The 25628-nt window shown below is 44.5% G+C and overlaps 1 protein-coding gene across 5 annotated transcripts in view; it reads left to right on the top strand.

Annotated features, from left to right (window-relative positions):
- The first annotated feature begins 1407 nt into the window (after positions 1 to 1407).
- Positions 1408 to 25628, top strand: part of PPP3CA (protein phosphatase 3 catalytic subunit alpha) — a 743055-nt gene continuing 718834 nt past the window's right edge. For 4 of the 5 annotated variants that reach the window (XM_030190749.1, XM_030190747.1, XM_030190748.1 and 1 more), the window contains exon 1: positions 1408 to 1831. In XM_030190749.1, the coding sequence (XP_030046609.1) occupies positions 1774 to 1831 (58 nt within the window). In that variant the 5' untranslated portion in view covers positions 1408 to 1773. Of the gene's footprint in view, positions 1832 to 2887; positions 3424 to 25628 lie in introns of those variants that run through there. The other variant, XM_030190746.1, reaches the window with a different exon arrangement.

Here is a 25628-nt window from a genome sequence, read left to right as displayed (position 1 = left end):
CCCATTGAAAAATGTCTCAGGATGCACTGTGTGGGGGCAGGTGCCACCATTTTCCATGATGGAGGCACTGAGGCAGAAGCAAGTGAGCAATGCCTCTTCAGGGTATGGCATGGCGAGGTGGAGGGGTTTGGGGAGTGCCACGAGACACCAGGGCCTTACTTGTCAGGGGAGTTGGGTCGAGGTTGAGGAGTGCCGCTGAGCCAATGCAGAAAGCTATGGTGTGTGTGTGTGTGTGGGGGGGGGGGGGGGGGGTCAGGGGCTATCCAGAGAGGTAGCTAGGTGGGGTGAAAGGGGAGCAGGCCCTCCCCCAAACATATTTTGAATGAAATGGCACCTATATGAATTAGGTCTGCAGCCTCACACCAGCATCTATTTTTGAAAAGGTCTGCTCCCCCTGATGTCAAAACCTGGCTATGCTTCTGGCCCTGGGGCTATCCTTAACTTCCATGCCACCTCAGCTCTGGTGGTAGATTTCTCATGTTGTGGTCACCTGGCAGATATCAGGGCACAGTTTTTAATTGCAGGAGATTGACCTATGGCCTCCTATCCATACATTTTAATATGTTGTGCTCTGACTTACTGCACGAGTTAACAATAGTGTTAAAACTGCTATGCATGGTTTTGGCCATTAACAAACCTGTAGATCACTCATTAACAGCAGACTTCTGACCACAGAAGCTTTCTGCATCTGCCCTCAGGTAAACTGCTTTAGTTGTGAGAGCGGAAGACCGTCGTAAGTGAAACTCAGAAACAGTCCTGTCTCACACAAATAGTATTAACACACTCGTGAATGAAAAAAAACTGAATGGAAACAAAAATGACCCCCCCCCCCCAAAAAAAAAAAAATACCAACACTGCAGCACAGAAAACAACAATGGTTGGCAAGAAAATGAAAACTACACGGATCTCAAACACACACACAAAAGTAAAAGATTGCATCAAAATGTTCAAAAGGACAATCATGGAAAAACCCAGGCATTAAAAAAAAAATCTTAAAAACAGAAACAGGCCTACGGATAATCGATTATTCATCACCTCTCATCAGCACTGCGGCAACACACTGTGCAATCCCTTTCCCTCTGTCAGGGTTGGGCCAGCCCCATCCAGCCAGGCAGCAAAAGAAATCAAGGAGGGTTTTTTTTTTTTTTTTTACTATTCCACGCTGACTGACAAGGAGAATCCCCCCTTACCTCCCTGCAGACACACCCCCTTTCTCTTCACCGCCTCCTCTACTCCTCCCCCGCAGGCCAAGCACCAGAGCACAAGCTCCATGGATTCTCTTAAAGCAGCCAGACGAATAGTTTGACTGATAGCTGTTCTCAGCCAATGGCTGCGGTGCTACTAAAACCAAGGAGCTAGGAGAAGCCGAGTAGCTAGCTTGCCGCTGCTGCAGAGCACCAATGAGAAGGGGTGAGGCACACATACACATAAGCACAGACATTGCACAGAGGCAAGCAGGGTTACGCAGGCTCTCTGTGTATACAGTCTGCTATACTGCATTGGCTGCAAACAGGATTTTTAAACATTTTTTCTTTTCCTTTAAAAAAATTGTTATTATATTTCTGTGTCGTGATTGACAGATCAAGAACTGAAATAGCAAACCTGAAAGGCTTGAAAGCGAGCAAGGAGGAGGAGGCGAGGGGGTGGACGTGTAACTTTAAACCTAAATAAATCACCCTAAAATTCTGTGATTGAGAGGCAATACTGATTTCGTTTGCATTAAAACAACTGACTGATTTGACATCTATTTGACGTATTGTACACCAGCTGGAAATGTCCGAACACAAGGCAATTGATCCGAAGTTATCCACTACAGACCGGGTGGTGAAAGGTAAACATGGGCAGACATTACCATTACCTTAAGAGACTGTATTTTTCTTGTCCTGTCTTTTGCAGGTAGAGGTGTTCATTGATTTTTTGATGGGGGGGTGGGGGGGAGGGAGGGGGCGGTGGTTGGGGGATGCTGGCTATAACCGGGTTGCACTTTGTGAATTGCTTGACATCTGGCAGGGTGTGTAGCTGCTGTGACAGAAATAGGAAGTGGAGACTGTAGATAAGGCACGTTTTCGGGAGCTTGGTGCTCTGAATTGTGGGTGCAGGTTTATTTGTTCATGTATTTTAGTTGAGATTGTGGGTCACAGAGACTCCTTGCTAAGCGAGTGTCCAGACCTTGCTTTGATCTCCATTTTCTTCGTTATTTAAGAGAGCGAGCGACTGAGACTGTAGCTATGAGCCCGGAGCTCCTTCCTCTTGCAGACAGCCTGGGTGTAAGCAGATGATATTGCTTTACTGCTTCGATGGCTCAGTTTTCCTAAAGAATATATGTTTTTCAGGGGACAGGAACATTTCCTTTGCCCCAAACTGTGAATGCTTCCTTCCTTGGTATGAGTAACCGTCTGGTTTATCCCTTCTATGCATGTATTTGTAATGTAATCAGTGATCATAGGCGTAGGATGGATGGACGTAAGACATTATTTCTTCAATCGTCATAGAAGAAATACATAATTTATCCGAAAAATGAAGCTTGAATTTTAGCAGGTATAATTGAGCCTGGCTGCTGACATAAATTTCTTTTTTATTTTTAAACACAGTAGGGGAAGGAAGAGATACTGCTGTAGAGGTAAAATGCAGTGTGTATAGTCAGTAACGTCTTCATCATTGGTTTCCAGCTAGAATCCCCCATTCCCTCCACGCAGACACACCCTCTTTCCCTTTACTGCCTCTTCTACCCCTCCCCCGCAGGCCGAGTGCCAGAGCACAAACTGCAAGGAATCACTCGAAGGGGCTGGGGGAATGGTTTGATTGATGGCCACATTCTTCCAATGGCTGCAGTGCAAGGAGGTTGTATCCTGCCGCTGCTGTGGAGCACCAATGAGACGGGGTGAGGTACCGTGAAACCCCTTTGCCAGGAGACTAGGTTGTGGGTCAGGCCCCGTGTGCTGGTGGAGGACGCCGGCGTGTGAGAGCGTGCGCACTGTGATGGTAGCTGCAGTCATACACACATAAGCACAGGATATTGCACAGAGGCAAGCACAGATATGCAGAATCTCTGTGTATACAGTCTGCTGTGTTACATTGGCTGCAGTTTTTTAAAATAAGGGTTTTAAACATTTGTATTCTTTACCTTTTTTTTTTAATTACTTTCCCTTGATGCTGTGTTGTGATTGACATTTCAAGAGCTGAAAGAGCAAACAGGAAAGGCTTGAAGGCGAGCAAGGAGGAGGAGACAAGGGGGTGGACGTGTAACTTTAAACCAAAATCAATCACTTTAAAATTCAGTGACCGAAAGGCACATACTGTTTGCATTAAAAGAACATTGACTGATTTGACATCTATTTAACGTGTATTTTGTCCACCGGCTGGAAATGTCTGAGCACAAGGCAATTGATCCGACGTTATCCACGATAGACCGGGTGGTGAAAGGTAAACATGGGCAGACCTTTACCCTAAGAGACTGTATTATTTTTATCCTGCCTTTTGCAGCTGGAGGTGTTTGTGTGTGTGTGTGTGTAAGGGGGGGGGGGCGATGTTTGTGAAATGCCTGATATTTGGCAGGTTGTGTAGCTGCGGTGACTGAAATAAGAAGTGGGAGACTGTAGATAAGGCACACGTTTTAAGAATTGTGGGTGCAGGTTTATTTGTTTATTTTAGTTTAAGGTTGTGGGTATTTTTGCGTTCCCCATACTACTTGCTAATTCAGTGTTCAAACCTTGCTTTGCTCTCCACGTCCTTCGTTATTTGAGAGCGTATAGTTATTAGCCCACAGCTCCTCCGGAGCTGCTTCTTGCAGACAGCCAGGGTGTAAGCAGATGGCATTGCTTTACTGCGTGGAAAATCTGCTTCGGTGGCTCAGTTTTCCTAAACAATCTATTTTTTTCAGGGGCGGGAACGTTTCCCTGGCCCCAAACTTTGATTGCTTCTTTTGTATGAGCAACTTTCCGTGTCTAATTTATCCCTTCTATACATATATTTGTAATATAATCAGTGATCATAACCCTTGGATGAAAGTAGGACAGTATTTCTTAGATTATTATAGGAAAAATACATGATTTAGCCAGAAAATGAAGCTTGATTTATTAGCTGGTAACATCGATTCTGGCTTAAATTCTCTCTGGGAAGGGGTAAAGAAGATATGCTGGTCTGGAGGAAAAATGCGGTGTGTATAGTCGGGGCTTTTTTCAGGTGGTACATAGGGGTATGCAGTACCTGTACCTTTTCTTCCTGCTTGTCAAAAATGTCCTACAGTCCCCCTAACTATGCACATTGTAGAAGGATGAAGCTGGTTTGGTTATTGCTTCCTGCTTGATCTGGCAGACCACAGCAGGGGAGACAGAGTTGCTAGACGGTGCTTTACTTGCTCCAGGCAGAGCTCATCCCCAGGGGACAGAGACAGCTTGCAGATTACTTTAATGCACTTTCTTCATTTGTACTCAAGAGTCTGTGTGCATACATGGAAAAACAAGCATGCATGTGTGACCTCACCCTGGCTGTCAAGTCACCCCTTCTTTTCCCTGGCCTGAGCCCAAGTTGCGTAGGAGTTGGACATGCTGTGGATTGGACTGGACTAAAGTTTGCTTTTGGATTGGGTGGCATAAGTATGCAGGAAGGTGGGAGCGTGTTTTCTTCTGGGTTTCTTCGCATTCAGCGCATACTAATCAGTAGCGCCGCTTTTGTAAAAGGAGCCCAGAATACCTTATAGAATTAATACTAAGAGGTAAATAGAAATTATAAATTAAACATACATGGTTAATTATAAAAGGATTAAACCCCACAATTTACAAATGCTGTGTGTCCGAAAAAATACAGCTGCATGATAACAAATCTATAGACTATAGTAATAGCTGATCAGTTGCTCAACATTGCAAGAAAAATTAGCAAACATCTCGTATCCATGATGATAAAGTCTAGCATGATCTGGTTCTCTCATCAGGTTAAGAAGGGCCCATGATTTTTCAAATTTTGCCATGTGCCCATTGTTAAGGGCCATAAGTTTACTAAGGTAATAGGCATCCCAGAAAGCCCTCCGCAAGAGTGGGATGTCAGGAGTTGAGGACATTTTCCATCTCTTCGCAGTCTTCCGCCTAACAATAGCTATACATGGTAGAAATAGTTCTACAGCATGATGTGGGAAAATGTCATGCGGCAGGATCAATCTGCATGCCAAGCATAGAAGTAAACATATTCACACACTGAACCCACGCAGTTTGGATAACTGGGCATTCCCACCAAATGTGAAAATATGTACCATTTTTACCACAACCTCTCCAGCACTGCTTATTCTATTTAGAATTGAATTTAACAAGTCTAGAAGGGGGGGGGGGGGGGGGGTACCATCTATAAAGAAATTTCACACTCCCTTCTGCTAAATTAGCTGAAATAGAGATATGGAGGGTATTATGATAGATGTTATCACACCCCAAATCAAATTCCCAATTTTGTTCAAATGCCAATTTGGAATTTCCCTGCCCCGCTAACAAATCATATAAGGTGCAGATCAATTTATGTTGTCATGATCCACCTTGCATCAGTTCTTCAAAAGGTGATAATTTGACCTCTAACCACAACTTAAGAGGAAAACATAGGAGCAAATGTTGCAACTGGAGATAGAAGTAAAGCTCAGTTCTGGGAATACCATAGCTATCTCTTAAGCCCTGAAAGGACTGGAGAGTAGGGTTGACATACAAGTGGCCAATGTACTGAATACCCCTACGCTCCCATAGTTGGAGCAACTTTGAATGCCACTGCAAAGTATGATGATTATATAGGATGATGAGAGGTGCTTTAGAGACCGCCTGCAGCTAACGTAGACAATCCCTTTGTAGCAATTAAGTCTTGCTCCATAATTGAACAGAGTGCCTAAGATAGGGGTTGGTGAGCTCCTCCTTTGTTATTTTCTCTGCAGCCCAAAGGGCTGCATACCTAGCAGTGGGTCCTACAAAAGCTTGTTCAATCTGGACCTAAGCCTTAGGAGCTGCTTCTCCCCACTCCATCAGGGACCTGATTTGTGTGGTCCGATAATATCATTTAAAATCTGGATCTCCCAGCCCACCTTTCGCTTTTCATTTAATTAGAGCTATCCTAGAGACCCAAGGGGGGGGGGGTCTTTTTCTCCACACAAGAGAGTATTTTCCTTTGTAGTTGCACTAAAACATTATCCAGTATAGCCAATGGGAGTGTTTGACACAGATATAAAAATCGAAGAAGCAAAATCATTTTAGTCACTGTAATCCTATCTAAACATGTATGGATCATTCAATGCCATCTGTCAGTATCATAGGATAGGTTCTTAAACAGCTTTCCAAAGTTTAATTTGTACAGTTTAGCATTTACCAGGCTTAGCTGAACCCCTGGGTGTTTAGTATCCCATGCCCATCAAAAGGGTAAAGCTGTCTGCAAAGCCTGTGCTCTGTTCATGTCTAATGTTATGTTTTAAAATTTCTGATTTTGTAGTGTTCATTTTAAATCCAGATCTTTTCCTATCGTTTGCTCGAAGTTCAACAATATGAGGAAGAGTATGTTCTGGGTCTACCATTTTCAATAAAATATTGTCTGCGAATAACAAAATCTTAGTCTTCCTTCCCCACCTTAACACCTCTGACATTCAGATCCATCCACATTTTAGATGCCAGGGGTTCAACTGTTAAAGCGAACAGAAGTGGTGAAGGGTCATCCCTGGCAAGTACCACAGGAAAGGAAGCAAAATAGCCCCCATTCACTCTAACCCTCACTCAAGGAACTGAGTACAGTGCTTCAACTCACATGCAAACCTTGTGCCCAAATCCCATTCTGTGGAGGACTGCTCCCATAAACAGCCATTCCACGTGATCAAACACTTTCTCAGGGTCGATAGCCAAAAGTACCATTGGAAAGCCCTCCTGCTTTGCCCACCACATCAGTTGTAATGCTAACTGGACATTATCGCTTGTTGTATGACCAGGGATAAACTCACACTGGTCTTCATGTATAATTTTTCCAATGTGCTCATTCAGCATTGTGGCCAAAATGCTGACGAACAGATTTACGTCCAAATATAGCAGGGATATTGGTCTATATGGACTGCAAAGTTTTGGGTCCTTGCCAGGCTTAGGAAGAACAGTGATGCCCGCTTCAGGCATAGGTGGTGGTAATCTTTCTCCAGCAAGGACTCTGTTAAATACAGAAGGCAATATAGGGGCTACTAAGCCTGAGAATGTGTTGTAAAATTTGGAGAACAAGCCGTCTAGTCCAGGAAATTTACCAGGTTTTAACCATTTGATGGCATCTGATATATCCCCATCAAAGGCCTCCCGCTGTAAAATATTCAGACTAAGCAGTTAAATCTTTTGCAGATATTGCTGCAAATCAGAGGGAGAGGCTTTACTCTCAGAAGTATAGAGGGACTGATAAAAATCAAGAAAAGGCTCTCTGATTTTATCTGAAGTGGTTCTCAGCTGTTACCATCTTTGATAGATGCTACACAGGCTTGTGCCGGTCTAGTAGTTTACTAGTTTGTTTCCTTCTTCAAAATAAACTCTCTTTGCCAGCAGGATGTCATAAGCTACCTGTCCTGCCCATAGTTCTTTTAACTGTTGTCTACAGGATAGACCTTAGTAGAGTTTTACATGCTGTATTAGTGTACCGTACCTCTAATGTCCTAAGGGTCACTCATAGCTCAGCATCTTTTTGCGTTTGTTCTTTTTTTAAGTCTACTGGCCCACGGGATAAACCTCCCTAACTAACTAAGCCCAATGTTACCTCAGGGGTGATATTTCTTTCAAAGACTAGAATCTTACAAAACTCCTGAACTAAATCTTCATTATCTAGCAGGCTCTCATTCAGTCTCCAGAATGCAAGTTTGCTATCTGCGTCAAGCCCTCTGTATTTCACCCATTTAGGGGCATGGTTGGACCACACAATAGAAATGATCCCTGACCCTCTACCCTAGGCATTAATTCCATATAGTCACTATAGTAGAAGGGAAAGTATGCTGCCAATCTTTATCATGACGTATTCTCCATACATCTATCATGTCTAGATTTCTGCCTTGCTCAGAAAATGTGTTTTCTGAATGCAACAGATGGAGGCCAAGAGTCTAGAAATCTCTTTTATAAAAATGTAACCTCCCCACGTTTGCACACCTAGGTGGCTGCTTGGTGTAAGCCTGAGAACCTGGGTGGAAGGGGCACATGTCAAATTTGTTGGTTTGGGACCAGGGGCGGGAACAAGATTTATCTGGGGAGGCTGCAGCAAGCTTCACCAGGCTTTTACTCCATGATTCACTCCACACAGTCTTTTGATCTGAACCAACCTTTACTGTCGTTTAAATAATTTAGGCACAGTACACTATCTTCATTGATCAAGTAGTAACTATTTACAGTTTATTTATTATTTATTTATTTATTGCATTTGTATCCCACATTTTCCCCACCTATTTGCGGGTTCAGTGTGGCTTACAATACATTGTGAGTCATGGAATTACATTGGTTACAATATGGTTATGGGTTATATTGAGAAGAGTTATGGGAAGACAGTCGAAGTCATACATGTTTTGGGAAAACAAGTCAAAGTCAAACATAGTTTGGGAATGGAACAGTAGAATATAACAATGGGGAAGTGATCTACTCTGCTCTCTCCAGACATAGGTGAAAGTACAATTTATGGTTACTTTAATTCCCTTAGATGGTTAAACCTACTCACCAGGTTGATGAGGGTCTTTCATGCCCAGTTTAGGATATCTGCTGTTCATATTGACAGATATTAAACATAGAGTGATGCTCAATGATTATTCAGTTTTCCCAGCCTCCAGTTGTTGGTAAGTGGCTCCAGTAGACAAGATGGTAATAAATGGTAGATTGTTATACCCTTCAGCCCTGTATAGATGGAAAGGGCACCCTGGTTGTTATATCAGAAACACAAACTGATCTCCTCCTGCTCCTTTCTTTTAGGATTTTGTAGGGATGGACAGGTTAGAAATTGTTTTAGTTCTGTTTCTTGTCCCTGATCCTTCTTGAATCCTTGCTCCTTTATCAAGTGCTTTTAATGGCCAACATGTGAAGGTATGAACTGGCTGATTCTTTTGGTTAGGCCGCTGCTTCAGGCACATGTGAAGGGACCTCCCTGTAGTTGCAAGGTCAGAGACAGGAGATAGAGCCAAGACAAAGTAGTCTATGTGTGTGTGTATGTGTGTGTATATATATATTTTACTAACTATATTAACAATATCCATATACATAGTCTTGAACACATAACAATCGACAAGCATATTAGCAGCATCCACATACATAATCTTGAACGTGTAACAGTCGCTAGGTCTATTAAGCTGAAACGTGATCATTAACCTGGTCTTAGCATACAAACAAGAGAGTGGGCTTAAATACTCGAGTGTTCTACTACCACTAGAACCTTCTTTCTGAATATGGCAAGGCCTTCTCAGGTTTCTCCCAACTTCCAGCATCTTCTAAACTGCCAGTACCAGAGGTTTCCTATTTTGGAACTTTCCTTAAACTGGCTGGAGCCATTTCTAGTAGGTACAGAATGTACAGAGTTCAGTAAAAGGCCATGGTTAGAATAGGGTGCTGGAATAACTTGCAGGCACCTCGCTCCTATTGCCTGGCTGATTTCTCCTCACTACCAAGGCCAGCAGTGAGAACAGTGACACCAAATGGACTTTTAGGGAACAGCAGTGAGAATTCAGGCAGACTTACCCTGCTGAATATCTCATAATGTTACATAAACATTGCCTCTTACATGGCGCATTTAGTCCTTTCACATTTAAGGATATAATTTTAAGACCCCCCCCCCCCCCCAGTAGCTTAAAACAAAAGAGACTAAAGTATACATAGCGCAGTCATTCCAAAAATACAGAATAATGGAGAAATCCATGTCTTTTCTTGTGTCTATTTCCTGAAGACCCTTTGCATGGTATACCACTCCAACCCCCCCCCCCATTAATCCCCCAGTCCCTCTTCATCTCCCTTATCCCCACTTCCCTTTCTCACCCTTCCCCTTGCAACCCCCCATTCCTATCCCCTCATCCATAAAGTATAAACAAACCCACATGTATTTATTTATTTATTTTAAAAATTTCTAACCCGCCTATAAAACTAGGCTGTTCTTATAAAAACATATATGCCAATGTAAAACAAAACATTATCATTTAACAGAAATATAACATAAAGTACTACTAACATAATCCAAAACATAAGATGCTGCTGTCATAACTGCCAAAACCGCACTATATCAATAGTATGCTTGAACAAAAAGCTATGTTTTTAATAATTTTCTTAAATTGTTGGTAACTAGTAGTTAAGTGAAACTGACCTGGCAAGGCATTCCACATTAACGTTCCTGCTATAGAAAAAGCAGAAACCCAAGTAAAGTCCTAATGTAGTGAAGACACCAATTGCAAACTCAGACATTTTAAGAAATCTGATCTTGAAGACCTTCCTGATGTAGACAGAGTGAAAACTTGACCAAAATACCAAGGCATTTCCCCATATATTCATTGAATTATACTCAAAGCTTTATGCTGCACTCGATATTTCACAGGTAACCAATGAAGTTGTTCCAGAAATGGTTATATGTTCAAATCTGGAAACACCAAAAACCAACCTAGCAGCTGCATTTTGTACTATTTGTAAAGCTTTGATCCTGTACTTTGGCACACCCAAATAAGGAGAATTACGATAATCAATTTTTGACAAAATTATAGCCTGAATAACACTTCTAAAATCCACTGGACATAGCATGGATTTTAAACAAAACAACTTCCATAGTTGATGGAAAGCTGATTTAACTACATGCATAATTTGTTATTTTCATTGAAAGATGACAGTCCATGATTACACAGAACAATCTAATCTCCTTCTGCACTGGTACATCAATTGCACCCACACGAAGAGACTGAGGCCAACATTCGTTTTCTTTATTTTTTTTCCCCCTATCACAAGAATTTCAGTTTTATCCACATTTGAATTAAGTTTTAGTTGTCATCCACTTACAAATTGCATTCATAGACGATGTCAAACGTGAGGAGAACTGTTTTCTCCATGATACTATTGGGAAAAATAATTGTATATCATCAGTGTAAAGCCGGTACTGAACATCTAATGTTTCAAAAACTTCACACAAAGGGGCCATGTAAATGTTAAACAAAAGTGAAGATAAAGTAGACCCCTGGGGGACCCCTCACAAAATGGGAATAGATGTAGAAACACCTACTCCGCTCTGAACTAACAAAACATGGTCAGACAAATAGGATGCAAACCAATCGTACATTACCACCCCTATACCAAGCTTCTGTAGCCTAGCTAACAGGATATCTCCAGCAACTGAATCGAAGGCAGACGACACATCCAATGATATTAGACAATGACATACATTTTTATCAATACTCCTTCTCATGGTATCCACTATAGAAATTAATGTCTCCACGCTATGAGATTTTCTAAAACCATATTGATATCTATTCAATCATTCTCTTCCACAAAATGTTCAAGCTGTTGCAAGACAACCTTCTCAATAACTTTCCCAAAAAAGGAACCACAGAAATGGGCCTGTAACTACTCATACTTTCTCATTTTTTAACAAAAACTTCACTGTAGCTTCTTTACAAGGTACTGGAAGCTCACCCTCTCTAAGGGACTTATTAATAATACATGTTAATGGCAAAGCAATTTTATAAATCATCTGTCGAATAACCCCCAATGAACACGGGTCAGATAAAGACCGAGTAGCAGTAATTACAGAAACCATTCTTGTCACTTCCTAAACCCCAGCCTCCTCAAACTCAACCCATATAGGTTTTGTAATCAATAGTGTATAATCCTCCAATTGATGATGACAATCACCCACCCACTGCTCAAGCATGGCTATCTTATCCTTCAAAAAATAAGCGTAGGCCATAGCATCAGGTCCACTGCCCTGATCTGCATCCTTATGCCCTTCAATCAAATACTTTACTGTGTGGTACAGTTCCTGTAGTCTGTTCAGAGCATCCTGTAATTGCTAACGGAAGTAATCATTTCTCATGTGCTCACATAACTCAAGATATTCCAGTAAACGTAACTTATAACTGTCATAATCCTCAACATCACAGGTTTTTCTCCATTTTCTCTCAGCCTGCCTTAGTTCTCTCCCAACTTGCATAACTGGTTCAGTTCTCTAAGGACATGGTTTGTAAACACTGTTTTTTGTCAAAAACTTAATAGGGGCTACAACATTCAATGCTTCGCTCAAGGTCCTATTCTACTTTTCAACAGCTTCAGTAACAGAAAAATTATCATCGGTACTCAATAAAGGTAGCCACTGATCAGCCAAATCATCAGTAGCAAAATGTGATCAAACAGGCAAGGTCAAAGGAAATGTCTTAATACCTATATCCTTTTTTGCAAAATAAAATGAAAAAGATATTAAATCATGATCTGACCAAGGAACGATCTTAACTACTAGTGACCTGATACAGAACCTGAACTAACCCTACTGACAAAAGTAAAAGATCCAATACATGAGCCTTGGAAGTAGCCCTCTCAGCCTGCATTCTCCCCACAGCAAATGTCAATTCCTAATGTAAGATAACAACTCTTGTCATGTCATAAAACATGTTGGTATTAAGCAACTTTTTATGAAAATAAAGAGTAGCTACATAAACAAAGTCCAGACAGACACTAGCCCAATGTTGCTTGAAGGCATCACCATCAGCTTCACTGCTGACAACACCAATCAGTAGAAATAGGAAAATATCAAAAAGCCACTTTGTAGATTGTCTCCCTCAGCCATTTTTGTCCATAGCCACGTCAACATCTGAGGCCTGTCAATGCAGTCGTCTTCTCCCAGTAGAGACTCATTGCCAGTGGGGTCAGTCATGCAGAGCGGTGAGTTTTTGTTGTTTTGACTGTTCTTGGTACTCTTCTGGTTGTTCCCCAGCTGGAAGAAAGGAACCACATAGCTTCTTCCTTGTGAATTCGGTAGGATTGCCCATCCTTACTGAAGTAAAGAGCAAAGGGGAACTGCCAGCGATACCGAATGCCTTCTTCACTCAGATACACAGTGAGAGCTTACAGTTCATCTGCACAGTGTCATTCATATCAGCTATATCTAGAAAGATAAGAGACCTCGTACGTGTTCCACATAAAGACAGTACTTCCCCCCTCGCTTTATGCAGCATGGCCTCCTTCTGCTTGTATTTCTGGAAATATGCTACAGTGTCCTTGGGGGCATTGGCCCTTGGTTGATAAAGGAATTTAAAAATGCCTTGGGGTCAAATTATCCCTCTTATCTTTGAAGGTTTTAAGCAAAGTGGTTTGGTTGCCTTGTTGAATAGGTGGAAATAAGTGTCAGTAAACACATGGTACTAAATTTTGTATACAGTGCTGAAAAACATGAGCATGAAGCACTATTCTATAAACAGAGCTACGAGTTGGGTGTTGTTTATAGAATAGCGCCTAGCAAGATGTGTACATAAATTCTAATGATTTCCCATTAACACTGATGCCCAATTAGCAGCGTTAGTCGATTCATTACTCAAATTGTGCATGCAAATTGGGCATATATATATACACACACACACACACACACATGTAAGCCCAGTTTCCAAAAGCTATATACATACACACAAAAGCAAAGGTTTGTAATATTGGAAAATATGACTTAAATTTGTGCCTTTTATTAGGATTCTTGTGGAAGGTTGATGTTGGGATGATCATGATTTGAATTATCAGAATTTTAGTGGGGCCCCAGGGGGCCTAAAAGATTACCTGGGTGAGGGGGAGAATAGTGCTGAAGGTTTGCCTACAGTGCCTAATATCCGTGCACCAGCCCAGGTATCCAAAGAATGATTTGGGTTGCCTTGACAGCTTATGGTGGCTGTTTGAAATTAGCAGAACCAATAGCAAACTGTTAGAGCAGGGTGGCACATTGCATTGTCGACAAATGTATGTAGTCATGACTGGGTGAATGGACTGAGCTAGAAGATGGAAAGGATGGCACTTAGCTATTCTGGAATGCCTATGAAAACAAATGGACTCGGACCTTGAGCAGAGACTGCACAAGAAGCCATATATCATTAATTACATTTGTTATTTGCCGTTCTAATACAATAATGAGTAATTAAAGCACTGTGAGGATAGTACCTGTTTGTTCTGTAACAAAGTGTATGACCCTCATTGCTTTTCAGATGTGCAGTGTCACTTGAGTGATCTGGGCCTTCCATATGAAAAGAGGGGGGAGTTGCAGTATGCATGTGAGAAGCTGCCATCAGCACAAAATAAAGGAAAGAGGCCAAACTCAGCTGTCAGCATTTCGATTGCAAGCTTGCTTATATTTACATAGTCAGATCCAGCTGTTAATTCTGTTATTGTGACCTGCCAAATAAGTGCTACTATCTGGCAGACTGCTTCAGTGGTGACTGGAGCTCCTAGTGGAAAAGCAGGAATGTGGCTGTGCCTGGCAGGTTGCATGCTGCTTCTCAGGCTAGGTTGATGGTAGTGAAATACCTTTTGGAGAAGTAGGGATCCCAGGGTCTTAAGAAGCTGGACAACAGCCATGCTAATATTAGTAGCTATTTTGACTCTTATAAATCTTTGTGGTTAGACATAGGAAGGTGTGGTGGGTGTGAACTAAATAGATCTTGCATGGTCATCTATCCAAAGGGTGATGTCCAAAGGAGGAAGACAAATTTTGCTGTCTTGGATAACACACAATTATCTTGAAAGTGATCGAAGTAGAACATTAACTGTTAGGAATATGCATATACATACATACAACCAGGGGCGTAGCCAGACACACAATTTTGGGTGGGCCTGGGCCCAAGATGAGTGGGCAGAAGAACCTTGCCCCGTCCCACAGGTGATTTTCACCTGCATGCCATATGGTCTCTCAAACATCCCCCCTCTCCTGCATGCCTTTTAAATAATATTTTTCCACTGGCAGCAAGCAGCAACTAATACACACTGCTCATGTTGGCCACACAGCCTTCCCACTGATGCAACTTCCTGTTTCCGCATAGGTAGGAACACGTCAGAGGGAAGGCTGTGGGGCCGGTTTGAGCAGTATGTATCAGCTGCTCCTTGCTGCAGGCAAAGATCTGCTATTTACAAGGTATGCAGCAGGGACAGTTGTTGGGAGTTTTCAGCTGTTGAGACTTGAGAATCCCTGCCAGCCACATCGTAGGTGTGCTGCTACTGGGTGGGCCTGGGCCCACCCGGGCTCATCCTTGGCTACGCCACTGCATACAACAGTCAACATATCCCCTGATTCTCAATCAGATACCTCTGTAGCTCTTTTAAAGTAATCTTAGTTTTCACAAGGATGTTCCTCAGTAGTTTCCTTAATCCATGGCAGCTGATTTGGTGGTGCCAGACAGTTTCCACTTTACAAAGATGGACCTAAGAGCACCCCCAAGGTATAATAAAACACACTGAAATTTTCTTACAACCTTCCCCTAGTCCATACCTTTTCAATAACCATATCTTGGAGTTCTTGTGGCAGCTCTATCTTCATCCTGTTTACAACTTTGCTTCAAATGTATGTGCTATAACAGAAATAGGAGTATGTAGAACATTTTTACTACTGTGATCAGGCACAGTTGGCCTCTATAAAAACTTGTTATGGGCCTTGTTAAGGCAATATTTAGAAACGGAGCTAATTTGTGTTTACTGTGACTAAAGGTGTGAAGATGTTGTAATCAAGAATTTTTGGTTTCTTCTTAACTACTTTTTGAATACTCCTATAATTTAAAGTATGTTGTGGTAATCATTGAAGCAAACTCCTACTTCAGAGCATTTTTAAATTTGTATTGTCTAGACAGCAGAGTGGGAAAATAAACAAGGGTGTGAAGACTTTTTGAATGGAAACAATTTAATATTTAAAATTATGTTGTACAATTATATTTTTACGAGGTATTCTGTACAAATTGTATTGTTGAGGTGTGTGAGGGAGTGAGTGGTACAAAAGTAGGCCCCTTAAGAACACCGTTTCACTGATTCTATACAGAGCCACCTTAGGGCAGGTGGAGCTAACCTGCCTAGTCAGAGGGGCGGGGGACAGGCAGGTCGAAGGGTAAAAGCTGTAGGCTAGAACAGAACAGGGAGGCCCAAAGGAAAGAAGAGAAGCCCTCCACCTTATGCCTCCACTGCAGAAGTGTAAGCTGCAGAAGCTGTAATCAGGTAGGCCGAGTTTATCTTGGAACCCTGCTGAATCAGTGTCTTTGGGACTAAAGGCCAAGCCTGGCCCAACTGTGCTTAATACTGGGAAAGAGGACTTCTAGTCCAGAGATGAGCTGTTTATGCTGCTTTTAGTGAAATAGACTAGTGCACACCATGGCCTTGCCAAAACAGGCCACAGGAGAGAACTTTGTAAAGACAAAGATTGATTCTTGTGTTTTTCTCCTGACCTGTGATTTATTTCACCTTTAAAACTCCTATGTGGCTGTGGTTTTCAAGGCAAGGCCCGCCATCGCTCATGCTGCTACAAGGTGATTGTCAAACTCTCAGGGAGGGAGGGGCCTAGTGTGCACACTACTCTTACACTGAAGAACCCTTCATCACTAGCTATTCTGTACTATTTAAAGTATTGTAACTCTGCTGGTTCTCTACTGACTTGATGAAGATATAGTCCATTAGTCCATTAAAAGGAATCACCTACAACTTGTTAACCCTTATTTGTAGAAGTTTATACAGAGAGGAACAGAGACCGTAATGCATCTCTAAAGATCTATAGTGTGACCACACCTTGGGAGTTGCACGAAATTCTACTTGCCCTATCTCGAGAAAGACATAATGAAACTAGACAAGGTACAATGAAGGGAATTAAGAATGATAAGGGTATGATATAGCTGTCCTATGATGAAAAGCTAAACAGGTTAGGGCTGTTCAACTTGGAAAAGGAACAAATGAAAAGGGATATGATAGAAGTTTATGAAATGAGGGCTATAGAGCAAGGTAATAGGGAAATAGTTATTTACTTTTTCAGACAGTATTAGGATGAAGGGATACACCATGAAACAGGTAAATAAAAAAAAAATGGAGGGAATATTTTTTAATCAATGCACAATTAAACTGTGGAATTTGTTTTTGGAGAATGTGATACGGCTTGTAATATAGCTGTGTATGAACATGTCCCTGGAGGGACAGGTACATTAGCAATTATTGTTTTGTCATTATCTGTTTTGGGAGTGAGCAACAATACATTTATCACCTCATTAAGATTATCCAGGTACTTTCAACATATATAAAATTGAAGTTCCTTGTCAGCAGCAGACAAATCTAGAGACTTGTGGGGTATGATCATCTACCAGCAGGCAGAGAGAGTTCTGAACTGAACTCTGACATTTAGGACAGTCAGTATTCTCTTATCTCCAGCAGGCAGTGGATGGTCTCAAACAAGCTCCTGGTTTCTCTTGCTCATGTGGCTCCTGTCCCATTCCCTGGTTCAGTTGAGCTTGGGGATGTCTAGGCTCAGTAGAGGTACCTGAATTGGGGTACACCTGGTGGTTGTAGGACCTTCTCACTCTTCCCCCCTCCCCTTACCATTTCTTTCCTTCCTCCTCCTCCTCTTCACAGAACTTTGAAAAAAAAAATGCTGAAAGAGAGTAGATTTACCTGCTTATGTGACATTCTGGAGGGTGTCCTGCAGCTGTCTGGATTCAGGCACCTAATTGGAGTCAGAAGGCCTGTGAATACTGGTGAGCCAGCAAAATTGTGAGTGTGAACTTTCATTCGCTGTTGGGTTTGTGCTGTTCGTGTTAGTGCACTTGCGGCAGTACACTATTTCATTTTGAGCAGTTTGCCTAGTTTTCAGGACAGTACTGTTGGGCCAGCATGGGAGCATTTTTTGGTGAACTTTTTTACAGTACCTCTCATCAGTCAGTGACAGCCATTTTGGTCACAGGCTGCAATAACGGATTGCTTTTTCTCCTTTTCTGTCTTCACAGCTTTCGGGCCATTGTGGTGCAGACGGCACCGGTTCTCTTGATTGGTGGAGGGTTTTTTTTGTCTGCCTTTGTGGTTTCAGGTCTCGGCTCCTTCTTGCATGGAGAATTCCCGCACAGAAGCCTTGACCTTGCTGCTCCCAGGTCACCGGGCTTCTCTGCTGCCCTTGCAGCCTTGTCTTTGGCGGCCTTCTCCTGGCTGTGTTTTGAGTTCACGGCTCACTTCTGAGGCCTTGGCTTTGCTGGCATGGGCTGTTCTCTCTTCCTTGGGGGGGGGGGGGGGGGGGGGGGAGAATGTATTTCCTTCTTGCCTAGAGCTAAAGGGCAATGTCTCCTCATGGTTGCCTGCCCTGCTGTTTCCTGTCTGCAGGGAAGCCTTCAGCTTGTGCCCATGCTTGTAGGGGCATTTGCTGCCTTCTGCTATGTTTACTCCAGGTACTGGATTGTGGAGGTCCTTGTTTTGGTAGCTGCTGCTCTATGCCACTTGGACTGTTTTTTCCCCCTTCCTTAGGCATGGCAGTTTTTTTTCCTCTTTGATGAGGGAGCAGCTTGTGGCCTGTGTCCGCAGTAGCCATCTTTGGGGCACAGCCGTCATCCTGTCATGGCCTCCCTAAGGAGACTATTGGGAGCCTTAGATTCCCGGATGTCTTATGGTCCCTTGTGGCATTGTCAGCCTTCAACTCCTGACTGCATTCGTGGACTTTGACTTCAACATATGATGGTATTTCCAGCTCTCAGCTCTCCGTGTATTTAGTCACCTTTGGACCATTCCAGCACAGGTTATTGCTCTTTTGATTATATAGCATTTGCACTATTGGACTTTGGACTATTGTATCCTTGCGGCATGGGGCATGGAGTAGATGCTGGGTGGGATGCTCCCTGGGTACCTGGCATGTTGCAGCCTTCTGTTTTTTTTTTGCTGCTGATTGGCGAAGACAGTTCGTGGTGCCTTCACTGACCTCTTCCTGGCCGCTGTTCTGGGACCCTCCTGTTGGGGGGCTTTGCAGGCTGCCTGGCCTCACTTCCCACTGCATATTTAACTTTTTACTGTCTCGAGTGCCCTCTCTCTGCTGGGCAGTTGGTGTGGTTGTCTTTTTCTTCTACAGGTACTCCTTCACTCTTAGTAGCTCCAGCTGTGTTGGCCTCCGGCAGTTCCTGCCTTTGCCTCACAATAACAGCTTCAGCTCAGTGCATAGCCATGGCTACTTGGCTTGCTCATGGCTCTATGGTATCGGCATAATTCAGCTCTTTCATAGCTGTTGAACTTTTTCCATTGGTACATGTGAAGCACGGCTTCCCCTTTCCACATGCTGTGCTGCTTGGTATTTGGCTGTGGAGCACTGTTCTGGCAACATTCAGTGGCCACATTATATCTGTTGTGGTCCACTCATGCGTCTCTGGCCCCTGTTTTGTTTCAGTTCTATTCTGTCTCGGGATGCTGTTCCCAGTTTGTCAGTTGGAACGGCTCCATATCTGAATGAGGAGCAAAGCCCTCCTTTTATTTTCTGTGTGGAATGTAGCCCTAGTCCTGACTGAACAGGACCACCTATGTGGCAGCGTTCCGTTTCTAATGACTGGGTGCAGCTCCATCACTGCCCATTGACTCTGTCTCTGTATCATCTCTGTATGTCTAGTGAAGCTTTGTCTCTCTGAATATAGAGCGCTGCATCATCTCAATCTCTTGAGTATAAGTGCAGATCCGTCTCCGAATGTAGGGCACAGCACCCTCTTGGACTGTAGAGCACGGTTCCATCTCTGAATGGTGAGCATAACTCCATGTGGGATAGTCAGCAAGGCTCCATGTATGAATATGGATCATAGCGCTATCTCGGGGTGCGGAGCATGGCTTCATCCCTGCTGCTTCTGTATCGCTCCAGTACAGTTGGCTTTGTATGTCTATGCGACACAACTTCCTCCTAGGTTTTGGGGCATGGCTCCTTCTCTGCATGTATGTCCAAATCCACCTCTGAGGGTGAGTCGAGGTTTCATTGCAGGAAGTGGATGGTTAAGCCTCATAGCTTCATCCTTGGAGTTGTCCAAAGCTCTGTCTCTGGATGTGTAGTTCAGTTTCATCTGATTACAGAGCACTGCACCTTGTCTGGCTCTGGGGTGCAGCTGTCTCTGGATCTGGGCGCTTGGAAGTGCGGGTGGAAATTCACCCGTCTCTGAACATGCAGAACAGCATTGACGCTGTTCCATATCTGACTTGGATTGATCTTGTCCTTGTCATTTGTGACTTTTCCCACTTTGTTGGGAAATCTGTTCTAGCTGGGGAGCACACTTCTGTTGTTCTGTAGTGCACAGCTCAGCCCTTTCTGTGCAAAATGTCACTAGCTGGCATTGTATTTCAGCTCACCCTATGTCTATAGGGTTCTGCTTGGCTCTGAGTCTAGGGCACGGTCTCAACCCTATCCTGAGCCTCAGCCCTATCATAGGACAGGATCCTCCCTGCCTTCGGAGTTCTACTGTGTGCCTTCATGCTCAAACTGGCTCCATCTCTGCAAGGTGAATGTGACTCCAGCTCTGCATTTTTTCCCTTAGTTCCATTGCTAATTTGAAATCCCGACAGGGTTCTATGCAGATTCCTTATTCGTGTCTCGGAGTCAAGGATGACTTTCAGCATGGTCCCGCCATTTTTGCTGGTGGTGGTATCCACATTTCCATTTCCATTAATCAACCATTGTTTCCTCCTTTTTTCGGGAGGAAAATCATTCTGGGCGTTTCCTTCTGCTGCCTTATAACGCGGTTGTTGTGGGCCTTTCTGGTACCATCAGGCCACTAATGGATTTCTGGGCATAGTCCCCCTTCTGCTGCTGATGTGCTCCACTTGGAGCAATGCAACCTCTTATGCAGGCATAGCTCGCTGGAATAGGGTGCCTCTTGCTTGGGCGTATGTCCTCTGGACATGGCTCCTCTTCATTCTCTTTCTTGTGACACACATTTTCTAGACCTTGTCCGGGTTAATAGTTTTGGCTAGGTCTTAGGCTTCCTATAGGGAATTGGTGCTTTCTGCAGCTGTGTCTGGTTCCCACCTTACTTATGGACTGCTTTGCTAAATCCCACAAGTCTCCGGATTTGTCTGCTTGCTGATGACAAGAAAAAAGTATGTCTTCCTTGATAATTTTCTTTCCTTTAGTCATAGCAGACAAATACAGAGTCCCACCTTTTCACAAGGTTGACACTATCAGTTCCATCTGTTTCTCTGCTTAAGTTTCTTGCTATGGTTGCCTGTGCATAGTTCTGCTAGGTGACAGGTTTATGCTTCATTTTTGTGAGGAGGGAGAAATATTTACCTTATTACTTCTGCTTTGTTATGAGAAATACTGACTGACCAAGGAGCATATCGTCCTATGTGACAGAGTTCCGTTTCTTACTCTCTATCTCCACCTGCTGATAGATGGTCATAACCCCAAAATCATTGAATTCATTTGCTGTGACTAAAGGAAAGAAAATTACAGGTAAGACATATTTTTTCCATATGTTCTTTGAGCCACTGAGTATTAAATGTATATCAATCTTATTTGCACAGAGTGGAAAGGGAAGTATCACCTTTGTGTCCTTTGACCAGGCTGCTGTTATTAGAGAGAAATGGGCACAGGATGAGTTTCAGCTATCCCAAAGTGATTACCGCCCTTTCTTCTTCATCTTCTACTACTACTAATCATTTCTATAGCGCTACTAGATATACCCAGCGTTGTACACATTATATGCAGGTACTTGCTCTGTCCCTAGTGGGCTCACAATCTGTTTTTTTTTTCATTTCTTTTTTTTTTGTACCTGGGTGAATGGAGAGTTAAGTGGCTTGCCCAGGATCATAAGGAGCTTCAGTGGGAATGAAACCCAGTTCCCCAGTATCTCAGTCCATTGCACTAACCATTAGGCTACTCCTCCACTCTCCTCTGGATTCCCTTACCCCCAAAAACATAAGCCTCCCTTCCACAATTCCAAAACACCTGGTCCAGTAGGAGGCTTAACCGACATCCCCCCCCCCCCCCCCCCCCCCGTTGCCCATCCACCCGAGGGCTAGTCAATGCTGATATGGGTAGCACAATAGTTGCAGTATGTTTCTTTGTAAAAGCAAGGAGAAACAGCTCAGAAACAGGATTTTATTTTAGCTTTTTTTCTGATGCTTAGCAATTGAAACTTTATAGCAAAAAAAGGAAAGGGTATTACAGTCCCTATTCCAATGATTTGCTGTTGGGGTGGGGAGTGAAAATGTTCCCACCTTTTGTAAATAATGGGAACTTTCCACAAAATGGATACAATTCCTGAGTGGGAATACTTAGGGGAGAGACTGCAAGAAGAAGAATAACTTGTGAAATTAGGTAGGTGAAAAACATTTTGGGGAGGGGAAGAGGAGTGGAGCCTCATCGTGGAGTATACTTTTGTCTCTTACATACTCCAGGTATGTTTTCTTGATCACATCTAGATATCATTTTGGATCAGTTCAAGGCAACAAGAATAGTGGCTATCCCCCAGATTCTGTATAGGTTGCCCAGATCTGTGCAGAAACAAATATGTCAATTAGGCGCTAACAAGTGCTTAACTGGAAGCAATTAGGAATTACCTGCAGATCTGCCCTATTCTATAACACTAGTAAAAAAGGCCCGTTTCTGACACAAATGAAACGGGCGCTAGCAAGGTTTTCCTCGGAGTGTGTATGTTTGGGAGAGTGTATGTGAGAGTGACTGTTTGAGAGTCAGAGTGAAAGTGTGAGTGTGTGAGAGAGAGAGTGAGTCTCTCCCTGAGCCCTGCCCTCCCAATCCATGGCCATCCATGTTTCTCTGTCACCTGCCCCCTCCATTCATCCCTATCCTGCATTTCCCCTCTCTGCCTGAGGCCTGCCCTGCAATCCATATCCATCCATGCCCATCTGTCCCCTCCATTCATCCCTATCCAGCAATTCCCCTCTCCCTGAGTCCTGCCTTTCCAATCCATGCCCATCCATGCTCCTCTGTCACCTGGCCCCTCCATTCATCCATTTCCAGCAATTCCCCTCTCTCCATGGGCACTGCCCCCTCCATTCATCCCTATCCAGCATTTCCCCTCTCTGCCTGAGGCCTGCCCTGCAATCCATATCCATCCATGCCCATCTGTCCCCTCCATTCATCCCTATCCAGCAAGTCCCCTCTCCCTGAGTCCTGCCCTTCCAATCCATGCCCATCCCTGCTCCTCTGTCACCTGGCCCCTCCATTCATCCCTATCCAGCAATTGCCCTCTCTGCCTGAGGCCTGCCCTGCAATCCATATGCATCCATGCCCATCTGTCCCCTCCATTCATCCCTATCCAGCAATTCCCCTCTCTCCCTGAGCCCTGCCCTCCCAATCCATGCTCCTCTGTCCCCTGGCCCCTCCATTCATCCCTTTCCAGCAATTCCCCTCTCTCCCTGAGCCCTGCCCTCCCAATCCATGGCCATCCATGTTTCTCTGTTACCTGCCCCCTCCATTCATCCCTATCCAGCATTTCCCCTCTCTGCCTGAGGCCTGCCCTACAATCCATATCCATCCATGCCCATCTGTCCCCTCCATTCATCCCTATCCAGCAATTCCCCTCTCCCTGAGTCCTGCCCTTCCAATCCATGCCCATCCATGCTCCTCTGTCACCTGGCCCCTCCATTTTTCCCTATCCAGCATTCCCCCTCTCTGCCTGAGGCCTGCCCTGCAATCCATATCCATCCATGCCCATCTGTCCCCTCCATTCATCCCTATCCAGCAAGTCCCCTCTCCCTGAGTCCTGCCCTTCCAATCCATGCCCATCCATGCTCCTCTGTCACCTGGCCCCTCCATTCATCCCTATCCAGCAATTGCCCTCTCTGCCTGAGGCCTGCCCTGCAATCCATATGCATCCATGCCCATCTGTCCCCTCCATTCATCCCTATCCAGCAATTCCCCTCTCTCCCTGAGCCCTGCCCTCCCAATCCATGCTCCTCTGTCCCCTGGCCCCTCCATTCATCCCTTTCCAGCAATTCCCCTCTCTCCCTGAGCCCTGCCCTCCCAATCCATGGCCATCCATGTTTCTCTGTTACCTGCCCCCTCCATTCATCCCTATCCAGCATTTCCCCTCTCTGCCTGAGGCCTGCCCTACAATCCATATCCATCCATGCCCATCTGTCCCCTCCATTCATCCCTATCCAGCAATTCCCCTCTCCCTGAGTCCTGCCCTTCCAATCCATGCCCATCCATGCTCCTCTGTCACCTGGCCCCTCCATTTTTCCCTATCCAGCATTTCCCCTCTCTGCCTGAGGCCTGCCCTGCAATCCATATCCATCCATGCCCATCTGTCCCCTCCATTCATCCCTATCCAGCAATTCCCCTCTCCCTGAGTCCTGCCCTTCCAATCCATGCTCCTCTGTCACCTGGCCCCTCCATTTTTCCCTATCCAGCATTTCCCCTCTCTGCCTGAGGCCTGCCCTGCAATCCATATCCATCCATGCCCATCTGTCCCCTCCATTCATCCCTATCCAGCAATTCCCCTCTCCCTGAGTCCTGCCCTTCCAATCCATGCCCATCCATGCTCCTCTGTCACCTGGCCCCTCCATTTTTCCCTATCCAGCAATTGCCCTCTCTCCCTGAGGCCTGCCCTGCAATCCATATCCATCCATGCCCATCTGTCCCCTCTATTCATCCCTATCCAGCAATTTCCCTCTCTCCCTGAGTCCTGCCCTCCCAATCCATGCCCATCCATGCTCCTCTGTCCCTTGCCCCCTCCATTCATCCCTTTTCAGCAATTTCCCTCTTTCCCTGAGCCTTGCCCTCCCAATCCATGCTCCTCTGTCCCCTGCTGCCTCCATTCATCCTTTTCCAGCAAGTCCCCTCTCTCCCTTCCATGGCCCCTCCTCGATGCTCCTCTCTCTCCCATGTCCCAGCCTGGCCCGCCCTCTTCTCCCCCCCCCCCTTCGCATCCATGCCCCCCCCCCCCCTTCGCATCCATGCATCCCTTTTTTGTTTTTTTTATTCTTTTTAACTTTACCTCCGTGGCGTTTCCGGCAGCGAAGCGTCAGGGAAGGAGGCGGCGCTCCCGACGTCTAGCTTTCCCTTCGCTGTGTTCCGCCTTTTTTTGAAGGCGGAACACTGCGAAGGGAAGGCTAGACGTCGGGAGCGCCGCCTCCTTCCCTGACGCTTCGCTTCCGGATTTGTTTGTTTAGACGCGAGGGCGGGGCAGAGACGGCTGGGTGGCTTCACACCACGAACGCCACGAACCCTACAGCCAGGGACTCAGGGAGTGACGTCAGATGGCTTCAGAACGTTGTCCTCATTAGAACGTTCACGGTGCGTTTTATTATATTAGATGTGTGCCTAAATTTCATAGTGTACAACTCCAAAGGGGGTGTGGCCATGGGAGGAGCACAAACAGGACAATGATATTCCCAGAATTTAAGTGCAGTGTTATAGAATACCTGCCATCAGTTGGGCGCCAGGATTTACACCACCCTTTGGCAGGCGTAAATACTCATTCGCAAAGCTAGGCATGAAATGCACAATAAGCTGGTATTCTGTAAAGGACGATCCACACAGAGTGCCCTTTATAGAATACTAGCTTAGCACAGATCATCCTGGCACCTAACTTTGGGTGCTATTTATTGAATCTAGCTCTATTTTTCCCCTTTTATGTCGGTAGAAATGTGACCTCCTGTTCAGCAAGGTGGAGGTCCAAACCTTAGGATGGGCCCTGTTCACTAACGAGAGATCCCATCTCCTGGGTTTATTTGTCATATGTTCAGCAT

The sequence above is a fragment of the Microcaecilia unicolor genome, chromosome 2, assembly GCF_901765095.1.
Source record: "Microcaecilia unicolor chromosome 2, aMicUni1.1, whole genome shotgun sequence".
Taxonomy (NCBI): Eukaryota; Metazoa; Chordata; class Amphibia; order Gymnophiona; family Siphonopidae; genus Microcaecilia; species Microcaecilia unicolor.
Note: the sequence above shows the minus strand (reverse complement) of the source record. Positions and strands in the feature narration are given on the sequence as shown.